Raw genomic sequence first — 26,311 nt, 5'->3', positions numbered from 1 at the left:
TGTATCTATGAATACAGAAATATTCAGCTGTTTTGTGAAGTTGTTATCTGGACCTAAGGGACGCGGTGGCTCAGTGGGTTAGGACGCTGAGCTTGTCGACCAGATGGTCGGCAGTTTGGCGGGTCGAATCCCGAGTGCCGTGTAGCAGAGTGAGCGCCTGTTACTCGTCCCAGCTTCTGCCAACCTAGCAGTTCAAAAGCATGTAAAAATGCAAGTAGAAAAATAGGGGCCACTACGGTGGGAAAATAACAGTGTTCCGTGAGCCTTTGGCGTCTAGTCATGCCGGCCACATGACCACGGAGACATCCTCGGACAAGCGCTGGCTCTTCGGCTTTGAAACGGAGATGAGCACCGGCCCCTAGAGTTGGAAACGACTGGCACGCATGTGCGGGAGAACCTTTACCTTTACCTTTACCTATCTGGACCTGCATATAACATTTTCTGTCATACTAGTCCAAAATAAGTTTTGTTGTTCAGATAGATGTCCAGCAAGAAGCAAGTTGGACAGACATTTTTCTGGTGAGTAGGACTAGATCAGTCTGACTGTTACCAGTCTTTGTATGCAGGGGTCAAGAGAGAACACTGAAAGGTAAGAATCTACTTCACTTCTGACTGCTAAGAAGCAAGCCCATTTTGAATACTGCTCATATTATAAACTTCCCACTACAGAAATCAGCAGAGCAGAGAAAGGTTATATCCCAAGTATTTGCCAGATGTGCTGGTTTTCCACATGTGGGTAATTTTTAACAAATGTCACTTATAAGTTTATTTCAATATTAAAACAATCTTTCCATTCTCCAGCACACACAAAAGCAATCTGAGTCTGTAAGAAACAGTCACAGAACCTCTTCACTGCAGAAGTCAAAATTCATCTGAACTCACTAATACAGGTAAGCCTCGACTTGTGACCACAATTGAGACCAAAATTTCGATTGCTAAGCAATAGAGTTGTTAAATGAGATGTCCCAGTTTATGACCTTTCTTGCCACATTTGTTAAATTAGTAACATAGTTGTTAAGTAAATCTGGTTTCCCCATTGACTTTCCTTGTCAGGAGGTTCCAAGAGGTGATTCCGTGGTCCAGGACACTGGAACAGTCATAAATACCGTGTTTTCCGGAAAATAAGACCCGGTCTTATAATTTATTTTGCCTCCAAAAGAGGCACCAGGTCTTTTTTTCAGGGGATGTCTTACCTGCTTACCTTAGGACTGTTGCAGCCAGACTTCCCACGCCCCAACACCTGTTGCGCTGCTGCTCGAGTTCTTCTGTGGCTGCATGCCACCTGGCGCTTCACGCTGGTGCCGCTGCTCATGGCAGGATGCTGCATGTTGCACCGTGCTGATGCCGGCAGGTGTATTGTGCTGGTGCCGCTGCTTGCAGCAATAGGCTGCACAAAACATTGTGCTGATGCTGCCGCTCGCACACACCATGGCACAATGCACCACACGGCGTTCTGCCACTTGCGGCAGCACTGGCACAATGCACCATGTGGCATCTGGTGCATCATGCCGGTGCCGCCGCTCACGGTAGGATGCTGCACAATGCATTGCGGCAGTGCTGCCACTTGTGGCAGGATGCCGCAAGTGGCTGCAGAACTTGGGTAGCAGCACAACAGGTGTCGGGATGTGGGAGGCCTGACTGCCGCAGTCCTAAGATAAGCACATGAGGGACACATGGGGCAGCTCCACCCCCTCCACCCCCACCCTAGCTTGATTTTTATACGTGCTCCTTGCCCCAAAACTAGGGCTTATTTTGTGGGTAGGGCTTATATTAGGTGCAAATGTAAAAATCAAGCTAGATCTTATTTTTGGTATAGGTCTTATTTACAGGGAATGTGATGACCCAAGGCCCCACATGGAGGCAAAGCAGTCGGCTGGCAAGAGAAACAGTCCTTTAATAACTGTCAATGTTACCCAAAAGCTCCCACATATGCTGGCAAGCCTTCAACCAAAGCCCACACACACGTTCCTTTCAGCTGCCTCTGGCTGAAGGCAACTTCAATACAGCCGAAGAAGTATACAATGTCCTCAAGGCCAGACAGATAACAAGAAAACAAAACAGAAACTTAATGAGTCCTTTTAAATCTCAGTTTGCCTGCAGTCTGCAAGGAGAGACTCCGAAATGCAGTCTGCAGTTGTAAAGCAGGAAACCAGCCGGTCTGGTATTCAAAATGTCCAGATTAAAGAAAGACAAGAGCACAATTCACAACTGTCCCAAGATACCACGTTTGTTCCCGACAAATGCCCCACCCCACAGTGTCTCCTTAAATCTTAATCCCCAGGTGTGCCTTGTGGAGTGGGGCAGGACGCTCTCCTCCCGAGCAATTGAGCCTGCCTACGTTGTTCTCTCCTTGCTCTAGGATCAGGTGGGCGGGGGCCTTGCTCCTCGCCTGAACTCTGCCTCCCCTCTTCCAAACCTGAAGGGCCCTGGCCTGCCTCAGCCTGCTCTTCCCCACAGTCCTCCAAAGCCACTGACACCTCCTCCTGGGCCTCAACAGTGTCCTGCTCCACCTCCCTGTCCTCCTCGGATTCAGGCTCCGGATGGAGGCATGATAGGGAAACACAGTATATGCCAGTTGCTAAGTGTCTGAATTTTGATGACATGACCATGAGGATGCTGCAACAGTCATAAGTTACTTTTTTTTTTAGTGCCGTTTGAACTTCAAACAATTACTTAATGAATGGTTGTTAAGTCGAAGACTACCCGTACCAACATTTTCATTCAGGCAATTGTGACTAATCGTATCTTACTAAATCTGCATTTTTCTAAATCTAATCATAAAAAACAAGCTATATAATATGCTGGGAAATTCATGGCTAAAAAGAGAATTGAAAGAAAAATTTAAACATCCTCACCTATGACGTTGTTTCTCTCATAAAAATACAAGGTCGGGCAACTCTACCTTACTTCTCTCAGCTGCAAATCATTAGATATCTCCCAACCCACTGGCTTAAAGAAGTAACAACCAAATGCCAGCCTTCTCTAAAGTAAGGGCATACATATTTGCACAAATGCAAAGTTCCTTCCTTCTTTCATCCAACTTATTTTCCATGCAAAGAAGTATCTTACCTTCATTAAAAAACTTTTGTTCCAGGATTTAACGAGGTTAGAAGCTCTCATATCTTGCCAACTTATGAAATTATGAAAAGGTTTCCCTGTCTTTCTGGAAAAGCAAAAAGGGATAATTGACTTTCCAACTGCTTTATATTACAGTTCAGTAACAGAGTTTAGATATCAGCTCTAAATAGATTACAGATAAAAAAGGTATCGACACAGAATCAAAGAAATGTGCAAGTAGATGGGATCACAAAGATCCTCTAGTTCAACCCTCTATAATATGCAAAAAAAACCATAAACAAATAAACCATGTTCCAAAGGTGTTGGTAGTTCTTCTTAAAAACCTATCTGAATCGACCATTTGTGGTTATAAAGATGTTACAATCAGGATATCTTTTTTAAAGTGAAATTTAGGTACCAGCAACTTGGGACCTCATTGGTTTTTGGCCATCAAAAGGTTTTCACTGACCAGTGAGTTTCTCATAGCAACTGATTACAGGTAATCCCCGAGTTACGAGCGTTTACTTAACACTCAAAGTTATGTAATGAGCGCCCCCTTGTGCTTATGAACAAGCAAGTCATGAAATTACAAATATTGCAGCACCACATCAGTCGTTCGCCCTTAGGAGCAACTGCAGTGGCTCTGCAACATTCACCCTGGTTATTCCCTCCCTCCCCACCCCGCCCCGGGTCCCCCTAAGCACCAGGCCTTCAATACTCACCCTGTGAAGATTGAGATCCTTCGGTTTCTTGGCTGCTCCAGGCCTTTGGTGCGTTTGCAGAAAATGGAAACCAAGCAGGGGGACGTGTCCACGTGCTTCCGGAGGCCTTTTCCAGGCCGCTGTGGCCCAGATCTGAGGCTGGGGGATGCTTCTGCACCCCTCTGTGGCCTGATCCAGGCTCCATAGGGGTTTTACAGGCCTCTGCAGCCCAGATCTGAGACCAAGGAAAGCTTCCACGCCCCCCCCCCCCAAGGCCCGATTCAGGCTCCAGAGATTTTTTCCAGGCTGTTGCCACCCGGATCTGAGGCCGGGGGACGCTTACGTAGCCCTCTGGTGGACGGTTTCCAGGCGGCAGTGGCCTGGAAAATACCTCCAGAGCCCGGATCGGGCTTCAGGGGGGTGCAGAAGCGTTCCCTGGCCTCAGATCTGGGCGGCAGCCTGGATCAGGCCACAGGGAGGCGCAGAAGCATTCCCCAGCCTCAGATCAAGGTGGCAGTGGCCTGGAAAAGGCCTCCGGAACCCAGATCGGGCCACCGGGGGGGCAGGGAAGCGTTCCCCGGCCTCAAATCTGGGTGACAGCAGGAACTGCAGCAGAAAGGAGATGGATCTTTTCCAGGTGACACCAACGCAGCAGGAAGGGGACGCATGAGGTATCTTAGTGGGTCAGGAGGCCTTGGGGGCCTGTTCCATCACTAGGCCCTCCATGGCCTTCCCTACCCCGAGATACCTCATGTTCACTTAACAAGCTGCGTAAGTTTTAACAAGCAAGGGAGTGATCTCGTTGGAGGTACAAGATTCACTCTACAAGTTTTCGAGTTACGAGTGGAATGGGCAGGCTCCATTCCACTTATAACTCGAGGACTACCTGTACATGTACTTTAGACTGTCTTGTGCTTTTTTCCCCCTGTCAAATGGGACAAGGTTTGGGGTATTGATTGATGGCTGACAGTTAACTCTGCACAATAACATCCCCACACTGTAATCATTACAATTAGTTATGCCCATTATGGGCAAAAAACATTTCGCCAAGAGATTTTAACACTAGTGGCAAGTAAAAAAATAAATACAAACTCTTAACAATTATTTCTTGACCTCATTTCTGTGGCAATAAAAAAGTGTTCCTGATAATTATCCCAATGTACTTGAATACTGATACCATCTCTACTTTCAATCTTCTAGATTCATTATCCCAAGTTCCATCGGCCTATTTTCAAGACCTTGTTTCACCTCTTTTGCTTCCACCCAACCCGTTTTAGTCAATGTCCCTTTGGAAATGATGCCCAGAATCTTTCACATAGTCCTAGAGCATGGTCTCCACAGTGCAGCATTGAGAAGGTTTCTTCTAATGCTATCCAGAACTCTTAGTCCTTTTAACATAAGTCTCACTTTGTTGTCTCATTTTCAGCTCATTGTCAGTGACCATACCCAAGTCCCTCCTTGTAATGCTTCTAAGCCCCTTCCTTTATAATGCCCTGTATTTTCCCTCTCTAAATACAGTACTTTACATTTCTCCCTGTTGAAAGATATCTTGCTCCTCTTAGCCCTGTTTCCCAAACTGTGCAATTTAGATTGTAATGTTGTTAGATCTAGCTTACTGGCCAGATTTCTTAATTGTGTTTTAACTGTAAACAGGATGAGCAACTCATCCATTTCAAATTGTTGAATAATATTGTGCCAACACAGAGACCATTACTTGCTTCTTTCCCACTCACTAAGGAGCTATTAATGCTGACTGGAGTGTGGTTAGCTAGTTAATTATGGACCCATTTTATTGCATTGCTATCCATTCATACCAGTATAGCTTTCTATCTTGTCAAAGAAACAAGGTAATATTTGTCTCACCAATTTTTGACAAAACAGTGCTGACTTTTAGAACACACACAGCATAGTCTTCATTTTGGCTACAAATGGCTGCTTTATTATCTATTCTTTAACATATTACAGATATTGATGTTAAGTTTAAATTATTAAGTTTATTTTTCTTTTCTTAATGCCAGGCTCTTTTCCTATTCTCTAACACTTTTTCCCCCCGTCCTAATAATTCTTCAACCAGAACCTTCAGTATTTTAAGGGTATTTCCTTAGATCTGGGAACCTGAAGAGGTTCCAATTAATTGGGAAATGCTGGATTTCAGGGAAGTGTTGGGCTTTAGTGACTGTGCTCTACACCAGGGGTCCCCAACCCCCAGTCCATGGACCAGTACCGGGCTGTGGCATGCCTGCAACCGTTCTGCACATACAAGCAAAGCCCCATCCACGAGATGCAGGCAGCACACGAAACCATGCACCTCCGTCCATGGAAAAACCTCTTTCCACGGAACCGGTCCCTGGTGCCCAAAATGTGACTTATTACAATTTTTCACACTTATGACTGTTGCAGCATCCCCATAGCTATGTGATCAAAATTCAGATGCTTGGCAACTGTTTCATATTATGACGGTTGCAGTGTCCTGGGGTCAGAACTCTGAGAACCTCTGACAAGAAAAGTCAAAGGGGAAGCCAGATTCACTTAACAACTGTGTTACTAACTTAATAACTGCAATGATTCACTTAGCAACTGTGTCAAGAAAAGTTGTAAAATGGGGCAAAACTCACTTAACAAATGTTTCACTTAACAGAAATGTTGGCCTCAATTATGGTCGTAAGTCAAGGACTACCTGTATTCACTATAAAAGTCTGACCTTCACAATACAGGATGTGGAACTGTGAGATGACCAAAGAGAGAAACAACCTGGAATTAAGGAGAAACTTCCTGACGGTGAGGACAATTAACCAGTGGAACAACTTTTGCCTTCAGATGTTGTGGGTGCTCCATCACCGGAGGTTTTTAAGAGGAGACTGGACAATCACTTGTCTGGAATGGCATAGGTTCTCCTGCGTGAGCAGGGATGCTGGACTACAAGGCCTCCAAGATGCCTTCCAGCTCTATTCTATTCTAAAACAAAGGAGATTTCTGAGCTGGAAATGGTAACAGCTACTTACAAAGAGTTGGGAATTCTGTGCCAAAAGCAAAACTGCTCTTAAACTCTAAGGCAAGAAGACTTAAAACATAAATCAAATATCTTATGATACACTGATTATTGGATTGTATCTCTTCACATAACAAGTTGGGGATATCACATTTGAAAGTCAAAAGAAGCCCCGTCTGTACAGAAAAGCGATATGGTACAGTCAACAACTTTTAACACAAATTTCTCTCTAACTCAAGGTACAGGCAAGACCTTTGTTGCAGTTAGATATTTCATAAGTAGGTCTTTATGTTCATTGCAGTAAATTAGTTTGAAAATTAATACAACCAGTCCTCGGTTAATGACCACTTGTTTAGCGACTGTTTGAAGTTATGATGGTGATGAACAAGTGTGTTTACAACAGGTCCTTAAAGTTCTGGCTGTCCCAACACTCTTTAGATCACATGATTAAAATTTGGGTACTTAGGAACCAGCTTGCACTTATGATGGATGCAGTGACTCACGTGATTGCCATTTGTGACCTTTTGTGACAACTTCCTACATGCAAAGTCAATGGGGAAACCAGCAGGGAAGCTCCTAAGTTGTGTCCGTCACCCAGCACTAGTCACTGCCAGCTCATCAGTTACCTGTGCACCTTTCCTCCACCTGCTGCTGCTACCCCTGGCCACATGATGCCTCACCGGTCACCTGCGCACCTTTCCCACCAAGATCATTGTCATAATAGAGCTGAAATCTATTCACAAATACCAGCCTTAATGTCATTGTCTATATCTACAGGACTTTATAAGAATTAAGCTTAGGCTGTTTATTACTTTTCTCTATTCTTTGTATCTTAACTAGGACAACTTAATACCTTAACTAAAGAATTCAAACAATCACAACTATTTCTACACAAGAAAATTTTAGTAGAATAACTGGTTTTGGCGATAGTGAGATTTAGTGGAAGAGATTTAAAAAAACACCTGTTTTTATATTCCTTTTCCCTATTCAAAATGTTGAACTGATCAACAGTACTTTGCTGAACAATTTGGAAAGAGATTGTTTCACCCTGCTTCTCAACTTACAGTTTTTTGTTGTAATGCTTCCTCGGATATATAGTATTTCTTTAATTTATTCACATATTGAAGAATTCTGACTATATAGTTGAGATTATTGAACTAATTTTATTTATCAAACAGTCCATAGAACAAATTATGGACTCATAATTGAAGAACTCAGAAAAAAATCAGGAAAAAAATCTCAATATTCATATTAATCATAGAAATTTATTCATGCAACTTGTGTAACTACATACCCTCTTAATTATACCTTTATCGTTTTTCAAATTTCATCAGAAAGTAATTATGATATACAGATTCCCAGCTATTTGACAGAATTCACATTAAGCTGTGTTTTCTGCTCTCTAAGATGTTAATATATTAACCAGTTTAATGCAATCAATGATGAAAATATTTTGGGCAGGGCATTTCAGACAGATCGATAAACACCCTAGTCATGCGCTGTTGGGGTAAGACTAATATTCAACACATTATATTGAAAAATAACAATTTGAAAGAATCGGAAACAGCCAGATTGCTACTAATATTCAACAGTACTAAGTTTTATCAACAGGCAATACCAAACAATGCAAGAAGGAGAAAGGAGGTTGAAATAGTAATAGCTTATCATCCTGGGTTGAAAACTTCACAGGGATGACTATAGCCATGAATTAAGAGATCTCTAATTCTAGGCTGATGATATTATGATACGAATCGAGTTTTTCATACAGACATCCACATTTTTTCATTAACAGGATTAGTTGTGGACACCTCTAGCAGAAATTATGTTACATGTTTGGTCACTACCTGACCTCATCCAATACTATCCTACTTCAGAGAAAGATATCAGAGATCTTAACCAAAAATTAAAGTACAGAGATACAACTCAGACATAGACTACATTTCTCAATTTGTAAAAACATGGCTGTGAAAATTGGAATAACAGAAAGGCTGAAGGACACATTGATGCCTTTCAATATTGGTGCCAGTGAAAGCTTTTGCGAATACCATAGACTATCATCCACTGAGCAAACCATTTGATCATAGATAAAATCAGCCTGCCCATTGGAAATGCTATTATAAAAGGAAATTTAAGTATTTGGGACACATGATGTAAAGGCAAGAGTCATCTGAAAAGTCTCTGATGATTGGAAAAACAGAAGGCAACTGAAGAAAAGGCCAATAACAAACACGGTAGCTAGATATTATCACTGATAATACAAACAGGAGCTTACAAGAACTGAAGAAAGCAGTTGCTGCCTGGCAATCCTAGCAAAATGTTATTCATTAGATCACAAAGGCAAGGGTAAGAAGCAACCTAGTAATTAAACAACTTTGATAGTTGGGTATTTTCAAACTAGAAGACTCCAAGGTTCCTTCCAACCTTTTTTACGTAAAAGTTATGGCCCAACTTTTAAAGCAGCATTTTAAACTACTAATTAAAGAATTAGCAAAGCTTTTCACCTGTGTAGGAGTATAACCTACATCCATACATAAACAATATAGCTGGCACCTACCCTGCAGCAAATCATTTATTTCAGGTGTTTATTTTAATTGCACTTTGTTGGAAATACAATTTATAATACATATATGGGTTTAAAACAAAAGCTAAATGTATTTCATTATTATTTTTAATATCATGGGTGCTAGTAAATAATGCCTTCAAGCATTACTGTAACAAGTGAACTTTATTTTGGAAAGCATCCTGATCTACAAGCACAGAATGATCATCAGTTATAATCTTTACACATACTTGTTCCATGTAATGAAAGTTGCACGTTGTGTTGAAAGTCCAAGAGCAGAGATTTGATTCATTTTAAGTCCTGCAACTAAAAGATATATTTATTTATTTTAAAATATTTATTTTAAAAAGTTTTCTATTCAGGTGGGTCATGGAAATAAAACTACAAAACCCACAAAAAAACATGTGGCTCCATCAACCAATTGTCTGCAAGCTCCACCATTCTATCCCAGTGCCTAAATAAAAGAGCCAGGTTTTAATGCCTTTAATTCAAACAAGAATAGCTGAATAATTATGGTGGTGGTGATTTAGTTTAATAATTAATGCACGTGCATAAATGTTTCAATAAATATATGATGTTTCATTAAAATAAACTTAACTAGTAATCATAATTGTTAATTCAGTTTCTAAAAGTTGATGTGAGTGGAAAATAGGCTGTTCCAAAGTAGTTCCCATATGTTGTGAGTTCTTTTCTGAAGGCCTTAGCTTTAATCTAGATATTGTGATAGAATGTGTACCTGGAAAATAAGTGGCTATGAGTTTTGGTAATACAGAGCTTTCCCAAGGAGGAGGTTTCTAATAGGTTAGAAGGTTATAGCTTTAGGTTCACAACATTCTGTCCATTAAATGAAAGCAAATAAAGTTCGGATTTGATTGGATTTTACTGTGTCATTTTTGAGCGTGAACCTGACTTTGAACCTTTGAGCTTGAACCCATCTCATTTTTGAACTTGAACATGGACCTCAATATAAAATAAATTCAATACGGCAGTATTAAGTTTTGAAAGAGCAAATTAATACGGTTGCATATTACCTTGAACTGCTTCTTTAATCACATCAATGAACTGTGTCCACAGACTTTCAGGGTCTAATTCAACCCAGCCAGGCTGAGGATGAAGAACCTGTACCTATTAAGAGAAACACAGGTTACCAAGATTATAGATGTTAATAATCTTGAGAAAATTACCGAAAGCAATTTCATATATTAAAAGAATTAAAGATGTTTATAGCGTATTTCTTACACACTTATAAGCCACATCCTCAGTTTTAAAAATAGCAAAGATAATTATAGCCCAGACATTAGAAATCAATGTATAGTATGTATATACACTATCAAATATATTGTTGGAACCTTCAGCGTATGGCCACATTTTTCATTAAAGCAGATTGAGAATGGAACATGTACATTTCTCTGGTATTAAAAGTCACCATAAATCCACAAACCATTAATTGAATTTGGAATTTGAACATTTCAAAGATAAAAAACAAATGTAAGTAATGCAAATCAATACTAATTCTTAAGGTCTCATCATCAGAAAATAAATGCTACTAATTAACCTTCAAGATCAAATTAATCCTTTGTTTCCAAAGAAATTGGTAGCAAAGTGCCAAATCTCAACATACTGGTACTGGAATAAGGAGAATTATAAAGCAGTAAGTATTGCACAAAGTTAAGTACGGTATATTTTGAGGTGTTCGCATAACTTTTTCTGATTGTTTCTTGTATTAAACATTGCTTTTGTAAACTCACTAGGGAAACTCACAGATGAAATCTCATGATTACAATATTAACTGCAATTCAAATGCTGTATAATTATTTAATAAAATAACCAGTCTCTATGATTCCATTACAAAAGGCAATTTTGGTGTAGCAACATTACGATAGGAGTACTTAAGGAATCCTCCCTGTATTTCCAGTCCAACATACATCTCTTTAGTTCTGCATCAGAGAATGGAGAAATGGAAATTAAATTATTCAATAATTAATCATATCTCCTTAAAATCTGAATTTGATTCAAGCTTCAGAAGGTTTTGTTCACAGAAAATATATTCAAAATGTTCATACTATTTATACATCTATTACCAACTCTAGGAACTAGTTTAAGCATTGCCTTCTCAAAGACATCAAGAGACCCAAAGTATTAGCAACGTAACAACAGTACTTCTGATACATCAGCTACAGAGACCTTGGAGACAATACAACAAAAGCAACCCTTTAGTCCAGGAAACAAAGGAACTATGTGAAAGAAGCTAAGACTGCTTCCATATGAAGCAGTGAAGGAAGGGAAAATACAACCAGGCTTCAAGACTTTATTATAATTTATATCAACTCAATATAGCTCTAGTTAAACTCCCTGCAGTCTGTTGACCTTGCTTACTTCAAAAAATAAGACAATTTGCTATTTCATTTTGATATTAAAGAGTATTGAGAATATAGAGCATGGTGGTCAAGCGGTTAAGATGTTGGGCTTGTCAACCAGGTCAGCAGTTCAAGATCTGGGCACCCAAGGATGAACTCCTGCTCATTTATGAATTTGAAAGCATGCCAATTCTCACTTTGGTGGGAAGGTAAAAGTGTTCCATGCACATTGATGTGTAGTCATGCTGGCCACAACTACAGAAATGTTTTCAGACAATGTTGGCTCCCTTTGCTAAGAAATGGAGATGAACACCCCCCCCCCAAGTCAGATATGATTGGACAGGGGAAACCTGTACCTTTACCTTATTAGGAATAAATAAGGTACCCATCAGGGCTGATTATGTCAATATTTTGAAATGCTGTAAAATTAAGAAGAATCTTTTCAATGCTACCTTATAGAAATAATATTGCAAGAATTTTATGACTTATTTTATGAATTTAAGTGATGATTTTATATGCTTTTGTATTAGTATTTTATTTTTAGAGATGGTTGTATTAGTTGGTTTTACATTGTTTTAATCATCTACAAATTGGCCAAAGTCATACAAGAGATGGGAGTCTGGCTAGCTAAGCTAAATAAAGTAAAATATATCTTCAGTTCTGCAATCAGGAAATGGACAAATGGAAATTAATCTTGCCTCCTTAAAATCTGAATTTGAGCCCAAACAAGATCTTAAGTTCTATTAAAATAGAATTCTATTTTATTCTGTAGATTCCAACATTCCCACCTCCTTTTCTGTGGATTGTTTATGGTCAGCAAGTTGCCAAATAGCATACTGAAATAATATACTTTGTGTACAATTGCAGCCAACTCTCATTCACCTATTTAAGGAGAGAAAAAATGAAATACATTCCACACTGTGATTGCATACTCTTGCTGTAGTAATAATCTACTGCATAGAAAAGCTACTAGAAGTTACTAAAGATTCTTTTCTCATTCATACAAAATGAGATAAAGTAAAAACTTACTAACTTCAGTAAATAAATGACAATTTAAGAACCAAGTAGATTTGGAGTATTTAAAGTACAGTATGATAGTGTATCTTAAGGTACTCTCATGCAGTAGAAATGGGAAGCCAAGGTTCAAAGCCAGGCATGTCAAACTCACGACGTCACATGATGCCGCTTGACATATCGGGACTTTTTCCCCATTGCTGGCAATGGGGTGAGTGCAGCTTTGGTGTGATGCATTTGGTCTGTGGGCCGGCAGTTTGACATGCCTGTTCAAAGCCATCCTTAGCCACCGATGACTTTAGACTAATCACAATCTCTGAACCCAACCTACCTCACAGTGTGTTTGTTGTGGGGAAAAACTGGAGGAAGGAATGCTATGCAATCTTGAACTCATACAGGAAAATCAGGGTATAAATCTAAAATACGTACATTTAAACATACAGTATATGGGAAAGAGAAACACTAATAGTGTAACTCTTTAAGCTGCAATGCTATACTTAATTCATAAGGAACAAGACCCTGGTGGCTAGTGAGAATGTTTATCTATCGTTAACTTGCCTGGTTTTCTATATTCTCATGACCCAATCATCAGGTAATATATGGGTTGGCCTCATAACATATTAAAAGACAATGTGGTCAGCAAGATGATAGTTCAATGGTTTTATGCAACTACGGCTTCTATGTCATTCACTAGAGATTTCCAACACGCACTGGTCAAACATTAAATACAGAATGCCAACAACTGTATGTACCGTTATTGTACTTTAAGTTACTAAAATGGCAGGGTTAATTAGATAAGATGCTTACAGTGAAATCTCTTTGTAATAAAATATCTAAGTTTCACAATAACATGGAATCTTTATACAAATAGTCCTTTACTTAAAACCATTTGTTTAGTGACTGTTCAAAGCTACAATAGCACTTTAAAAAGTGGCTTATTATTGGTTTTCACATGACCACGTAACATCCCAATCGGTCACATAATTACTTGTCAATAGGCATGTATTTATGACAGTTACATTGTCCTGAGGTCATATGATCACCATTTGTAACCTTCCCAGTCAGCTTCACACAAAAAAAGTCAATGGGGGAAGCTACTTAATGACTGCATGATTCACTTAACAACTGCAGTGATTTGCTTAATGTGGCAAAGGTTGTACAGTGGAGCAAAACTCACTTAACAAGTGACTTTCTTAGAAACAAAAAAATTAGACTCAGTTGTAGTCATAAGTGAAGGACTATTTGCATTAGCTTTTTGAGATAAGCACAACTCACGAAAGGCATAGTATGTACTTAAACACACCAAAAATAGTGAATTTTGCCCCATTTTATGACCTTTCTTGCCACAGTTGTTAAGTGAATGACTGTAGTTAAATTAGTAGCACTGTTATTAAGGGAATCTGGCTTTTCCATTGACTTTGCTTGTCAGAAGATGGCAAAAGCGGATCACATGACTCTGGGACACTGCATCCGTCATAAACATAAGTCAGTTGCCAAGTGTCTGAATTTTGATAAATGAGGATGCTGCAACAGTCGTAAGTGTAAAAAATGGTCATAAGTCACTTTTTCCAATGCTGTTATAACTTTGAATGGTTGCTAAGTGAACTGCTGTAAGTCAAGGACTACCTGTACTTGGTCTGGTTGGCATAGCAGAGGCATAACTGAAAAAAGTAATTTGTAACTTTGATGCTTCTTTGGGAACAACTACACAAATAACGAACAGCATATGTACTGTATATTTTTTAAAAAATATTCCACAGAATCAATGAATTAATAAATTAGTTGGAATAGACAATGAACACCTAGTAGTTCAGTTCACAACTCAAGGCAAGAATCCTCTATTCCAGCACCCCTACAAAATTTATTTATTTATTAAATTTCTCTCACTAACAGTGCCTCTAGGCAGCTTACAATATAATAAAAAGTTAACATATGCTAAAACAATTAAAAAACAATTAAAATAAAATGATTAAAAGTTAAGAAGCAAGATGATGGGCAGCCTGGGAGTGAGAATCTTTCCTACCCTATCAGCCAAACGTAGCAAGCCCCCATTGACCAAGTTTTGGGGCTCTTCCAAAAGCCCAGGAGTATGGGAATGGACCTCATCTCTGATGGGAGAATATTCCAAAAGGTGGGGGCCACAGTAGAAGATGGTCATTTCATTCTGTTGAAACACTATGGAGAATAAGGAAGATACCTTTGAAGAAAATATGCAACTACTACTACTTAAGCAAAATAGTTGAGTGGTATAAACAAAGTAGAAACATTTTTAAGCCCAGAAAAACAAGTTAATATTTAGAAGTGGCTCAGGTAGATCCTACTTGATTCACAGAGTACTGAATAAGAAAGGAAAAGAGAAACAGAACAATTAGACTTGCAAGATTCTTTTATTTTAGCCCATCTGAATAAAAATAGTTTGTCTTCTTGTGGAGTTCATTTCCTGGTCTGGTCTATCTAGTGGGGCTGACAAAGTCTTTTAGTATATTTATTTATTGAGGCATATATGTCATTCCAATCAGAACAGGACACTGAACAGCTTAAGTGATAGACAAATCTCACCTATACAAAGAAAACTTGTTTTCACTGATTAACTCTTACCATGAGAAATATATACCTAGTGCCAAAGTGTACTTCCTTGTAATTTAAACATATTTTCTTGACTTGTTTTCTGGATCGGTTCTGCCCCACTTCCCATATAAGAGCCTTTCTGATACTGGAAGACAGCTATTATTACTCCCTATAGTTTTCACCAGAGGGACGCGGTGGCTCAGTGGGTTAGGACGCTGAGCTTGTCGATCGGAAGGTCGGCAGTTTGGCGGGTCGAATCCCGAGTGCTGCGTAACAGAGTGAGCGCCTGTTACTCGTCCCAGCTTCTGCCAACCTAGCAGTTCGAAAGCACGTAAAAATGCAAGTAGAAAAATAGGGACCACTCCGGTGGGAAGGTAACAGCGTTCCGTGCGCCTTTGGCGTCTAGTCATGCCGGCCACATGACCACGGAGATGTCCTCGGACAAGCGCTGGCTCTTCGGCTTTGAAACGGAGATGAGCACTGGCCCCTAGAGTCGGAAACGACTAGCACGCATGTGCGGGGGAACCTTTACCTTTACCTTTATAGTTTTCACCAGGCTAAACATAGCCATATCCTAAGTTTTTCTTTTTAGGCCTCTTATAACCATGGTTTGGTTTTACTGGTTGTTCTTATGTTACAACCACTCATTTAGCAAGTACTGAATGAGAAGGACTTACGATCAGTCCTCAGAGTTTCAGCTATCTCAGCCGTCCCATGGTCACATGATGTTGATCTAGGTGTTTGGATTGCAATTACAATGTCACACTGAACTGTGGTCACGTGATCACAATTTCTGATATTCCCTATTGGTTTCCTGAATGCAAGGTCAATAAAGAGACAGGAAGCCAGAAACTGCTATTATATAAAGTCCTCATTTAACAATGGCAACCAAGACTACCATTGCTAAGTTACATAGTCACACAATATTGCTAGTCATAAAGTGCAACATCATGTTACTGTATCACTTAGTGCCAGCAAATGCCATCATAACCTAAGGACTGTATTTATATCCCGCTACAATCTTAAGGGAGTCTTGGCAGTTTATGAAAAGTACAACAAACAAAATATCCCTGTTGCTTAACTCTGGTCAGTTTGTCAATGCCATTCAGTCTGATGCTGAATAGAGGGGAAGAATGATTTACTACATTACACATCTGTTGAAGTAGTCTAGAATTGCATTTGCTTTTTTTTACTGTTGCACCATATTCCTGACTCATGTTCAGTTTGTGATTTACCACAATACCCAGATGCTTTTTTGCATCTAGCACTACCCAACATGATTTCCTCCTCATCCTATATCTTTTCTTAGTCAATCTATGAAAAACCTATTTTGCTCTGCATTTCTTCCTGTGAAACTTACCGGTACCTTCCTGGTTTCTGCCTATTGCTTCAGCTACTTGTTATCCTTCGTCTTTATGCTATCTGCAAATTCCATCCCCATATTTTAGCAGGTTATCCAATTCATTTAAAAATATGTTGAATAGCACAGGGAGAATAACTAGAATTCAGCCCTGTGGTATGCAGCTCCACACTTGCTTCCAACTTGATATGGGTACTTTTTTCAATAAGCTTTATATCTTTTTCAATAAGCTTTATATTTAGCATAGTTAACTGCATTTTGCCATTCTATTAGCATTTCATGGGAGATCTGTGCACTATCATTGCACTTTCAAACAAGATTTATTTATATCCCTTTATTGGTTTTACAAGCAACTCAACACGACCAACACGTTTAATACTCCTTCCTCCTATTTTCCCTTTGTGAGGTGAGTTGTGCTGAGAGTGAGTGAGTGGCCCAGCTGGTGTTCATGGCTAAGATAAGACTTGAATTGCAACTGTTATTGTTGTCAAAAGTACTAACACCTACATTTTTATATTTAATTCATCTTCAACTCTGAAAAAATTTCAAACATAATCATAATCATAATAGGGACCTTGGAGGTCATCTAGTCCAACCCCCTGCTCAGGCAGGAAACCCTATACCATTTCAGACAAATGGCTGTCCAGTCTCATCTTAAAAACTTCCAGTGTTGGAGCATTTACAGCTTCTGGAGGCAGGTTGTTCCACTGGTTAATTGTTCTAACTGTCAGGAAGTTTCTCCTTAGTTTTAGGTTGCTTCTCTCCTTGATTAGTTTCCATCCATTGCTTCTTGTCCTGCCTTTGGGCGCTTTGAAGAATAGCTTGACTCCCTCTTCTTTGCGGTAACCCCCGAGATATTGGAACACTGCTATCATGTCACCCCTAGTCCTTCTCTTCATTAAATTAGACATACCCAATATCTATGACTGAATAAAACAATTTTTATGGTGTGATATTAAGGGCAGGTTAAATACTGAAACTTTAAAACTGTATTTCAGCATTAAATATAGCAGGCTATCTGCAATAAGAGATCAGCATGATATTATACAGTCCATGCATTCATCATGGTCTCTGTTATTCAAACTCCTGCTGCATAAGCAGTTCAGAGTCAGTGCCACATAACAAACCAAAGCAAAATCCAATTTCTATATAACCATTACAGGTCAATATGCAACTTGTTTTTTTATTAATGAATGCTACTAAACAAGAGCAAAAAGACAACAAGTTGTATATTTCAATGATGACAGAAGTTGCAATGTACATTACAGAAAAACTACGAAGCCAAATGTGATCACTAAGTCATAGATTAGGGCAAAAAGAAAACAAAACACAACCCCCAATTCTTTCCTTATTTATAAGACAGTGGAAACAAGCATACTGCCCAGAAGAAATAAAAGACTGAGAGGAAACCAGCTTGGATTACAGGAAGCAAATGTTTATAAAATATACACCACGGAAAAACTTTAGTTTTAATTGTATATAACTTATAGAAAAGCAGCGTCCCACTGAATTTAAGCAGTAACTCTCTCCCTACAATTTAGGAATAGGAATCTCTGAGTTTTGTTTTCAAGTAAACTATTAAATTGCCACAACCAAGATTGACTGAATCATTTCTGATGGTCAGTTGAGCCGAATTATTTACTGAACACACGCTAGCTGAGCACACACACGTTTTGGATGAACATATGTTTGGGTGGTTAATGATTCAGTCTCGTGCGCCCACAATTTTTGGACAGGGGACCAGGTTGCACTCCGCGTTGTAATCTTAGGCAATAGCAATAAAAACAAATCTCCAAAGAACTCGGTGACTAAAACGGATTTCAAGGCACTTCTTTATTTCGGGCCTTCTTCCCCGAGGCCCGCACAATTCTCACCTGTTTGCTACTGAATCCTTTGAGTACCGCCGCCTTGTCGTACACCTGGCACCGTATCACCGTGCTGCCCACGTCTATCCCCAAGACGTACTTCGCCTCCGGGGCAAGAGCGCAGGCCGCGGCATCGCTGGCAGGGGAGGCATGGTTGGCCGCTGGTGCGCCAGTATCGATCAGTGTCATCGGCGCAGCGCCTCTGAAAACCCAGGCGACCAACTTTGGGCAGAGAAGCCAAGGCGAGCCTTCTCGCAACGGCTCCGGCGGAAAGCGACAAGCGACCCCTTCGGGGCCAGGCAGTAAGCCGCCCTGACTTCAGGGGCGGGTTAATGAGGCGACAAAAAGGGGGCGGAGGCTGTTCGCAGGAAAGCTGGTAGGCAAACGAAAGAATCGCGCGGGGAAGCCGGAGCCAACCAGGGGAAGGAAATAGGACGAGAGAACTGTGCTGAGTCGCTCTCTTGCTCGGATTTGACTTCCCCGGCGGCTCCCCTGAATGCTTTATTCTAATTTGACTACACAGACTATTGCAATCTTGGCCAGTTTCCGTAGGGCAGGGGTCTTCCAACTTGGCCCTTTTATGACTTGTGGACTTCAACTCCCAGAATTCCTCAGCCAGCTTTGCTGGCTGAGGAATTCTGGGAGTTGAAGTCCACAAGTCATAAAAGGGCCAAGTTGGAAGACCCCTGCCGTAGGGTGTCTCGGGGCGAGGACAAGAGCAGAAGGCGGCGAGCAGACGGGCAATTTTCCACGAAGTTGCTTGCGTAGGCACTCATAGGTCTCCCGAGGCCGCCCGTGAGTTTAAAACAAAAACACTTATTTTGGTTGTCTAGTGTGCTTTGCATTCTAGGAACTGAAGCCCCAAGCCAGGTTGCTTTTTGTTTCTAGAATGATGATGCAACCGCCCAAGTAAGTTATTACAGTTAAAAGATAGCTGCTGCGATTTTAAGTCTCGTTCTTCGGGTTTTTTTCCCATCCTCTTCAGAGTTACTTACGAGTTAATAAAAACAACACTCCCCTCTACTCACAGATCTGCAGTCTAAAAGGACCCCAAAAGGAGACGGGAAAGGAAAAACGAACCACTTCTCAAGGTTCTCGTCTTTCCCTGGGCGCTATTGGGAAAGGGGTTGCCGGAAATGAAAGGATGAAAGATTGTACCCACTTTTCTCATTGATCTCATTCACTTTTCTCATCGATCGGAAGGTCGGCAGTTTGGCGGGTTGAATCCCGAGTGCCGCGTAACAGAGTGAGCGCCTGTTACTCGTCCCAGCTTCTGCCAACCTAGCAGTTCGAAAGCACGTAAAAATGCAAGTAGAAAAATAGGGACCACTACGGTGGGAAGGTAACAGCGTTCCGTGCGCCTTTGGCGTCTAGTCATGCCGGCCACATGACCACAGAGATGTCCTCGGACAAGCGCTGGCTCTTCGGCTTTGAAACGGAGATGAGCACCGGCCCCTAGAGTCGGAAACGACTAGCACGCATGTGCGGGGGAAACTTTACCTTTTAAACTTTTCTCATTGGAGGGGATTCTGGGAGTAGGACAGAGAAGAGGAGGATGGTCTCCTGTCTTCAGCTGCTCTTTTTCCTTAGGTGTCAGGACAAGGGGTGGGTGAGGAGAGGGCGCATGGCTCCTTTGGGTACAGTTCCCTAATCTCAGTAAGAATGAAGGCCTTCCTTACCCTCCCCCTTGACTAGCTTCAAGTGAGGGCAAAGGTAGCAGAATTTTCTGCTGGTTCTCACCTTAGATAACAAGACTTAAGGATTAAGGGCTGTTCCACACAGCAGCTCTAAAATAACCAAAATTCTACCCCAAGGAACAAGCTGAGTTTGCACAAAGGTCAAGGAGAAGGTTTTACTAGTTTGTGCATTGGCGATGGACAAGTTGTATACTGCAATTTCCTGCCATCTTGGCATCAACTCTCAGGCAAGTAGGGTTGTTCTTTTCAAATACCAGAAACAGAGAAAGGAATGAACTTCTCTCAGTCAGAACATTTATCAGGAGAAATAATAAGGTGGTGGTGATGGATTGACAAGAGAAAAATGAGTTGGTTAGGCTGAAGATAATTTAGGGAAGAAGGCAGTCGGTGTGTGCTGAACCAAATGGGTTCTAGGCAGCCTTGGTTTCCTGAAGACTAACTGGAGTGAGACTGTTGATGTACTCCCAGGTGGGGTTACTGAACAGACCAGTTCTGTTTATGGCAAGAGATTTGTCTTTGATACAGATGGCCTTGGGGAGAAATAACCAAGCCTTGTCAGCCCAAGAGACAATGCCAGGAAATGTAGTTGTTCAGTCATCTCCACATTGTGAGAGGAAGACAGGAAAAGCCTTATTGGCACAAGTAGAAATAAATCACTGCTAAATTGTTTTTATGTATTATTGAGGCAGAAATGAGAGAAGAGTTGGGGGGAGGATTATGCTTAGTTGACTGTTTTAATGAAATATTGCACAAATTGCTTTATGTGCTTGGAAATAAAAGAAACATGTTTATCACTATTAGTAAACAGGGAAATCACAAGTTCTGTTGTATGTTGTATTATTTCTGAAAATCCATAATAAATCATATTTATACACCATTTAAAAGAGATAGCCAAAAAGCTGAAAATGAAACAAAAAGACCAGAACACATCCTCTCCAGCAACCAAGACCCAGATAAGCAGAAAAACAAGCAAAAAAAATAATATCCTAATCAACTACCAAGGAGAAAACCACACCCCACAGAGAAGGGCCACCTATACTATACAGAGGGAACAAACCCCATACTCACTAGTAGTGATGATATTAACTAGTTGGGTAATGCAATGTCTGCAAACAAATGACGAAGCTCAGAGAGCACCAAGGACTCTATAATCCTTTCTTGTTGTATTTCTTCCTTCAAAATATTTTCCTTGGAAGCAGTAAGAAAATAATTTTTGCTCATGATATTTTATTAGTATGGCTTTTATATTTCATTAGTCTAATTGATTGCATGTGACTGCTCTGACAAACAGGGTAATGAGAGAGCATTGGAAATGTTCCAATATGTTCATAAGATTTGATCAATGTATGAAAGCAGCTCTATTAATCCCTTTATTAAGAAACATTAAAGAAGCATGCCGAATTTCTTGTCTTGGCCATACTTGACCAACTAATTGCATTACATTGCAAATTACACCCTCCACCCAAGCTTTAGTTGGTGATTGACTTAAAATGCAAAACATTTAAGGGTGAAAATAATTTTAAGGACACACATTAGCAGATCATATCATGTTTAACTTAATCTACTTCTAATGCCACCTATTTGTTAATTTTAGAGTTAACAAAGGCCTTACAGATTACTGGGATTTTTTTCTCTCTCCCCCCCTTAGGCTGGGGTGTGTGTGTGTGTGTGTGTGTGTATTTAACAGAATATTTTTTGTAATTCCATAATTAATATAATAGTATATTTCTTTGATCTTCCCTTCTCCCAGTAGTATTCTCCTTCCACCTTAATCAAATATTTCTTGATATTTTCAACGCCTAGTTAAATATAAACTTTTTTTTCATGTTTGTACAAAATAACATCCATGTATGACATTTTTTCTTGTCAACTTTTGTTTTTATAAAAATAATCTTATTAGTTCACCATATATCCTATTTTCATAATTCTTATTTAAGTTTAATTTCCCCTTAATATTCAAACAATTCTTATCTGTCATGATTTTCTCAATATTTTCTCAATACCCAACTCTTTCTTTCCACCCTGAACCAACACAGCGATGCCCTCGCCGTGATGTCCCGTTGCCTGGAAGCGGTCCAGGTCTGGATGGGGAGAAACAGGCTTCGTCTCAATCCTGCCAAGACTGAATGGCTGTGCATACCGGCATCTCGGGTCAACCAGACTATTCCATCTCTAACGATGGGGGGTGAGGTGTTACCCCCCCGTTGATAGGGCTCGCAACTTGGGCGTCCTCCTGGATTCGCGGCTCAATTTTGAAGATCATATAGGAGCCGTGACCAGGGGGGCTTTTGCCCAGGTTCGCCTGGTGCGCCAGTTGCGACCCTACCTGGACCAAGATGCCCTACGCACAGTCACTCATGCGCTCATGACCTCCCGTTTAGACTACTGCAACGCTCTCTACATGGGGCTGCCCTTGAGGACCACCCGGAGGCTTCAACTGGTGCAGAATGTGGCCGCGCGAGTAGTGATGGGGGCCTCCCGATACTCCCATGTAACACCTCTACTCTGCGAGCTGCATTGGCTTCCGGTTGCCCTTCGGGTGAGATTCAAGGTGCTGGTGATGACCTATAAAGCCCTAAGTGGCTTGGGTCCGGGATATTTGAGGGAACACCTCCTGCCAGCATCAAACTCCCTTTGTCCAGTGCGCTCACACAGGGAGGGTCTTCTCAGGGTGCCGCCGGTAAAAGATTGCTGGCGGATAACACCCAGGGGGAGGGCCTTCTCTGTGGGTGCGCCTGCCCTCTGGAACCAGCTGCCCGTGGAGCTTAGGACCACCCCTGACCTTCGTTCATTCCGCCGGGACCTGAAGACCTGGCTCTTTGAGCTCTCCGGCCCAGGCTGAGAATTTTTAACTGAGGTTTTTAGTTAAGGGATAATTTAATCTTTTTAAATTGTTTTTTAACTTTTGTATTTTGTACTGTTTGATTTTAAATACCCTGTAAACTGCCCTGAGTCCTTCGGGAAAGGGTGGTATATAAATTTAATAAAATTAAATTAAATCATCTAAATATCCAGATTTTCCATTTTGATACATCATCCCATCTTTTCATATTTCATACATTATAAAAATACTATACTGCTTATCTATCTTATGACATCTACCTATAACATCTTTTGTGATCAGTTTATATTTCACTTATATTTGTACGTTAATTTGTTAAATCACTATATATCCTATTTTCAAAATTCTTATTTAAGTTTAATTTCCCCTCAGTATTTCAGTCATTCTTTAGTCCTAATTGCCTTCAACTTGGTGGAGCAGTGGGCTAATGCCTCCTTAAGTAACACCAGCTGCCTGCAATTAGTGCAGGTTCGCATCCCACCAGGCTCAAGGTTGACTCAGCCTTCCATCCTTCCGAGGTAGGTAAAATGAGGACCCAGATTGTTGGGGGCAATAAGCTGACTTTGTAATAATGCTGCTTGGGGGGGGGGGGCGAAAGCCCTAATAAGCAGGCATATACATAAAATGAAGGCTATTGCTAAGCACATTGATTTGTACTTAGATTGTAAGCCACCCTGAGTCTTCGGAGAAGGGCGGGATATAAATGGGATTAAAATTAAAATAAAATAAACTTAATTTACCTTTAAATTTCAAAATTTTCATTCACATACTTCATCCTAATATTTTACATCTATTATAAAAATACTATATTACTTATATCTCTTATGCCTCTTATTGTAAGGCCCCTTTATATCCAAAGTTATCTGTTCTTTTAACTGTATTCAAACAAGTGTTTGCTCGTGTAATACTCCATCTGGCAGGGCGAGTCAAATCTCTTGAATCTTCGCTGACCTTCTTTTGCCAAGTAGCTTTCCAAGTTGATATATTCCGCTTGCCAGGAAGTTCTTGTATTTTTGTAAGTATTGTTGGGAGTGGAGAAGACAGGATGTGTAGCATATATGCTTTTTGTCTCCTGAACTCTAATCCTTCTTCTGGCAGTTCTATACTCCATTTTGTTAAATCTTCTTTCTTATCCTCAGGTTTATTTTGACATTCTGATGAATAAAGTATCTTTCCCATTTTTATTGTTATGTCAACGTCTTTTTCCTGTTTGTGTTAAATTATAATTCTCTTCATTTGTAGCTTCACTGATTAACTCATTTTCTTCTAGTTTGTTATCGATTTATTTTTTACCATCATTTTCTGAGTGGTTTTTGATTGTGAGTTTAGATTAGAGATGTGCTCATTTATGTTGTCAAAGTTATTTTTGATCTCCTTGTGGTTTAAATTTATTGTCATCTGTACCTGTCATAGCATTACATACATTTCCTCCTGGAAAGTATTTGTCTTGTCTTGAATTGTTGCTTCTGGAGGTCTTTCATATTCCAGCCTAGGTCCTTCAGGAGTAAGTATTAAATGTGATTGTCATTTTTTGATAAGTATGCAATATCCATGTTGCCTCGCCCTTTCAAATAGTCCACCGGTGCTATAGTCTCTATAATTAGCCTTATCAAACCAGCTACACTCAGAATCCAAACAGCCCAATTTTGTATAGTTCTTATCTTTATATATAGTTTTTGTAATCCATAGTATTTCCAATTGTCAAGGCATCAATAAAATAAGTATTTTACTGTATAACAGTTCTTTTATTCAGGGGTCAGTTGTCAACCAGTCAAAATTGTAATTCAGTGTACTTAGCCATCTTGAGTCCTTCCTGTAAATCCCCCCCTAAAAGATTAGCCCAGAGTCAAAGTTTTTCTTTTTCTGTAAACAATTCTTGAGTTTAGACAACAGTCAGAGTATTTCTTTTCCTTCAAACACTTTTTAATCTTATGGCTGGCCCAGTATGTATTCTTTCTTTGTTCCCACCCAGCTGTCTTCTGAGGGTTATTAACGTTCAAGGGAACAGATTATTCTTTGTTTCTGGGCATCTTGCCAATTTCTGAGTGTTGTTAATGTTCTATATCCGTGGTGGCAAACCTATGGCACGCGTGGCAAACCTATGGCACGCAGAGCCCTCTCTGTGGGCACGCGCGCTGTCGCCCCAACCCTAGCCCTTCAGCTGGGTTTTGCTTTAGGCCTCTACTGCCATGTGCAAAAAAAAAAGGTTCAATCAATTTCAACTTCTCGCAGGGAAAAAAAAAGATCTCGCAAAGTTGGAATTGATTGAACTTTTTAGTCCCACCCAGTCTGCCATTACCACTGCAGCCACGCCCACCCAATGGGCCACACCCACCCAATTGGCCACACCCACCTGGCACCTGACGATACATAAGTGGGTTTTGGATTGCAGTTTGGGCACTCGGCCTCTAAAAGGTTCGCCATCACTGTTCTATATTCTACTTCTCCAATAGGTGTCAGTAGTTGCTTTCTAGCTTTTCAGACAAAAAATTATTATTTTTAGTTTCATCAAAACTCTTTAAAGTATAATCTTAGCAGTTTTTTAACTTCTAGATTTATCCAGACTGTAGCATTTTAACTTTGATTTCAATATATTTCTTTCCCCTGTAAAGGTTAATTAACCGCTTCCGTCTATGAGGGAGTTGGGGTATAGTCCCCTCCCTTCACTTTCGGAGGTTTTCTTAATTGGGCATCTTTCCCAAGGACTTAAGTTATAGAATAGAGGAGAGAAGTTTGATACTCTCACCAGTTCCAAGTACGCTGTTCACCGCTGTTCTGGTTTGTGCTCTTGGACTTCAGCTGCAAGTAGCTTGGGCTAGACGCTGGTGTGCAGCTAGCCTTTCTCCTGTCAGGTTAGAGGGCTTCCCCTGGATCGAACAGAACGACTGCCATCGTTCTGTGATTATCAGGGCACTCTCTTCCTTCGTCTCCTCCACGGGGTGACTTCAGACACATTTAGGATCCCCTGGCAGGGTGAAATCAGCCATGGGATGCAGAGTTCCACAATTGTGCAACCATGTGCTGCGGCGCAAAAACCAGAAGTCATAGAGCGTTGAGTTACTTGTTAAAGGCTGGTTAGTTGGCTGAAAGATTAGACACCTTTTATCCAGACCAAGATATGAATGTTCTCATATCCACACTTAGTAGGAAGAAGCAAGCACTTAATTGCTTTTTAATGCTAGTTTTAAATTGTTGATGCACTGTACTATTTGTACAAGATGATTGTTAGTAGATGAGTATCTACAGATATCTACAACTTGTAAATCAGAAGTATCTAATTGGAAAAATATTTTAATGTTTC

At 40.4% G+C, this 26,311-nt stretch overlaps 1 protein-coding gene across 2 annotated transcripts in view; it reads right to left on the bottom strand.

Annotated features, from left to right (window-relative positions):
* Positions 1 to 18,759, bottom strand: part of GK5 (glycerol kinase 5) — a 39,110-nt gene extending 20,351 nt beyond the window's left edge. Inside the window, exons 1-4 of one of the 2 annotated variants that reach the window (XM_081328276.1) lie at positions 18,481 to 18,759; positions 10,339 to 10,432; positions 9,538 to 9,613; positions 3,070 to 3,163 (exon numbers count right to left, since the gene is read on the bottom strand). In XM_081328276.1, the coding sequence (XP_081184402.1) occupies positions 3,070 to 3,163; positions 9,538 to 9,613; positions 10,339 to 10,432; positions 18,481 to 18,660 (444 nt within the window). In that variant the 5' untranslated portion in view covers positions 18,661 to 18,759. The remainder of the gene's footprint in view (positions 1 to 3,069; positions 3,164 to 9,537; positions 9,614 to 10,338; positions 10,433 to 18,480) is intronic. The other variant, XM_081328277.1, reaches the window with a different exon arrangement.
* Positions 18,760 to 26,311: the final 7,552 nt, after the last annotated feature.

Source organism: Vipera berus (genome assembly GCF_964194415.1).
Source record: "Vipera berus genome assembly, chromosome: 5".
Taxonomy (NCBI): domain Eukaryota; kingdom Metazoa; phylum Chordata; class Lepidosauria; order Squamata; family Viperidae; genus Vipera; species Vipera berus.
Note: the sequence above shows the minus strand (reverse complement) of the source record. Positions and strands in the feature narration are given on the sequence as shown.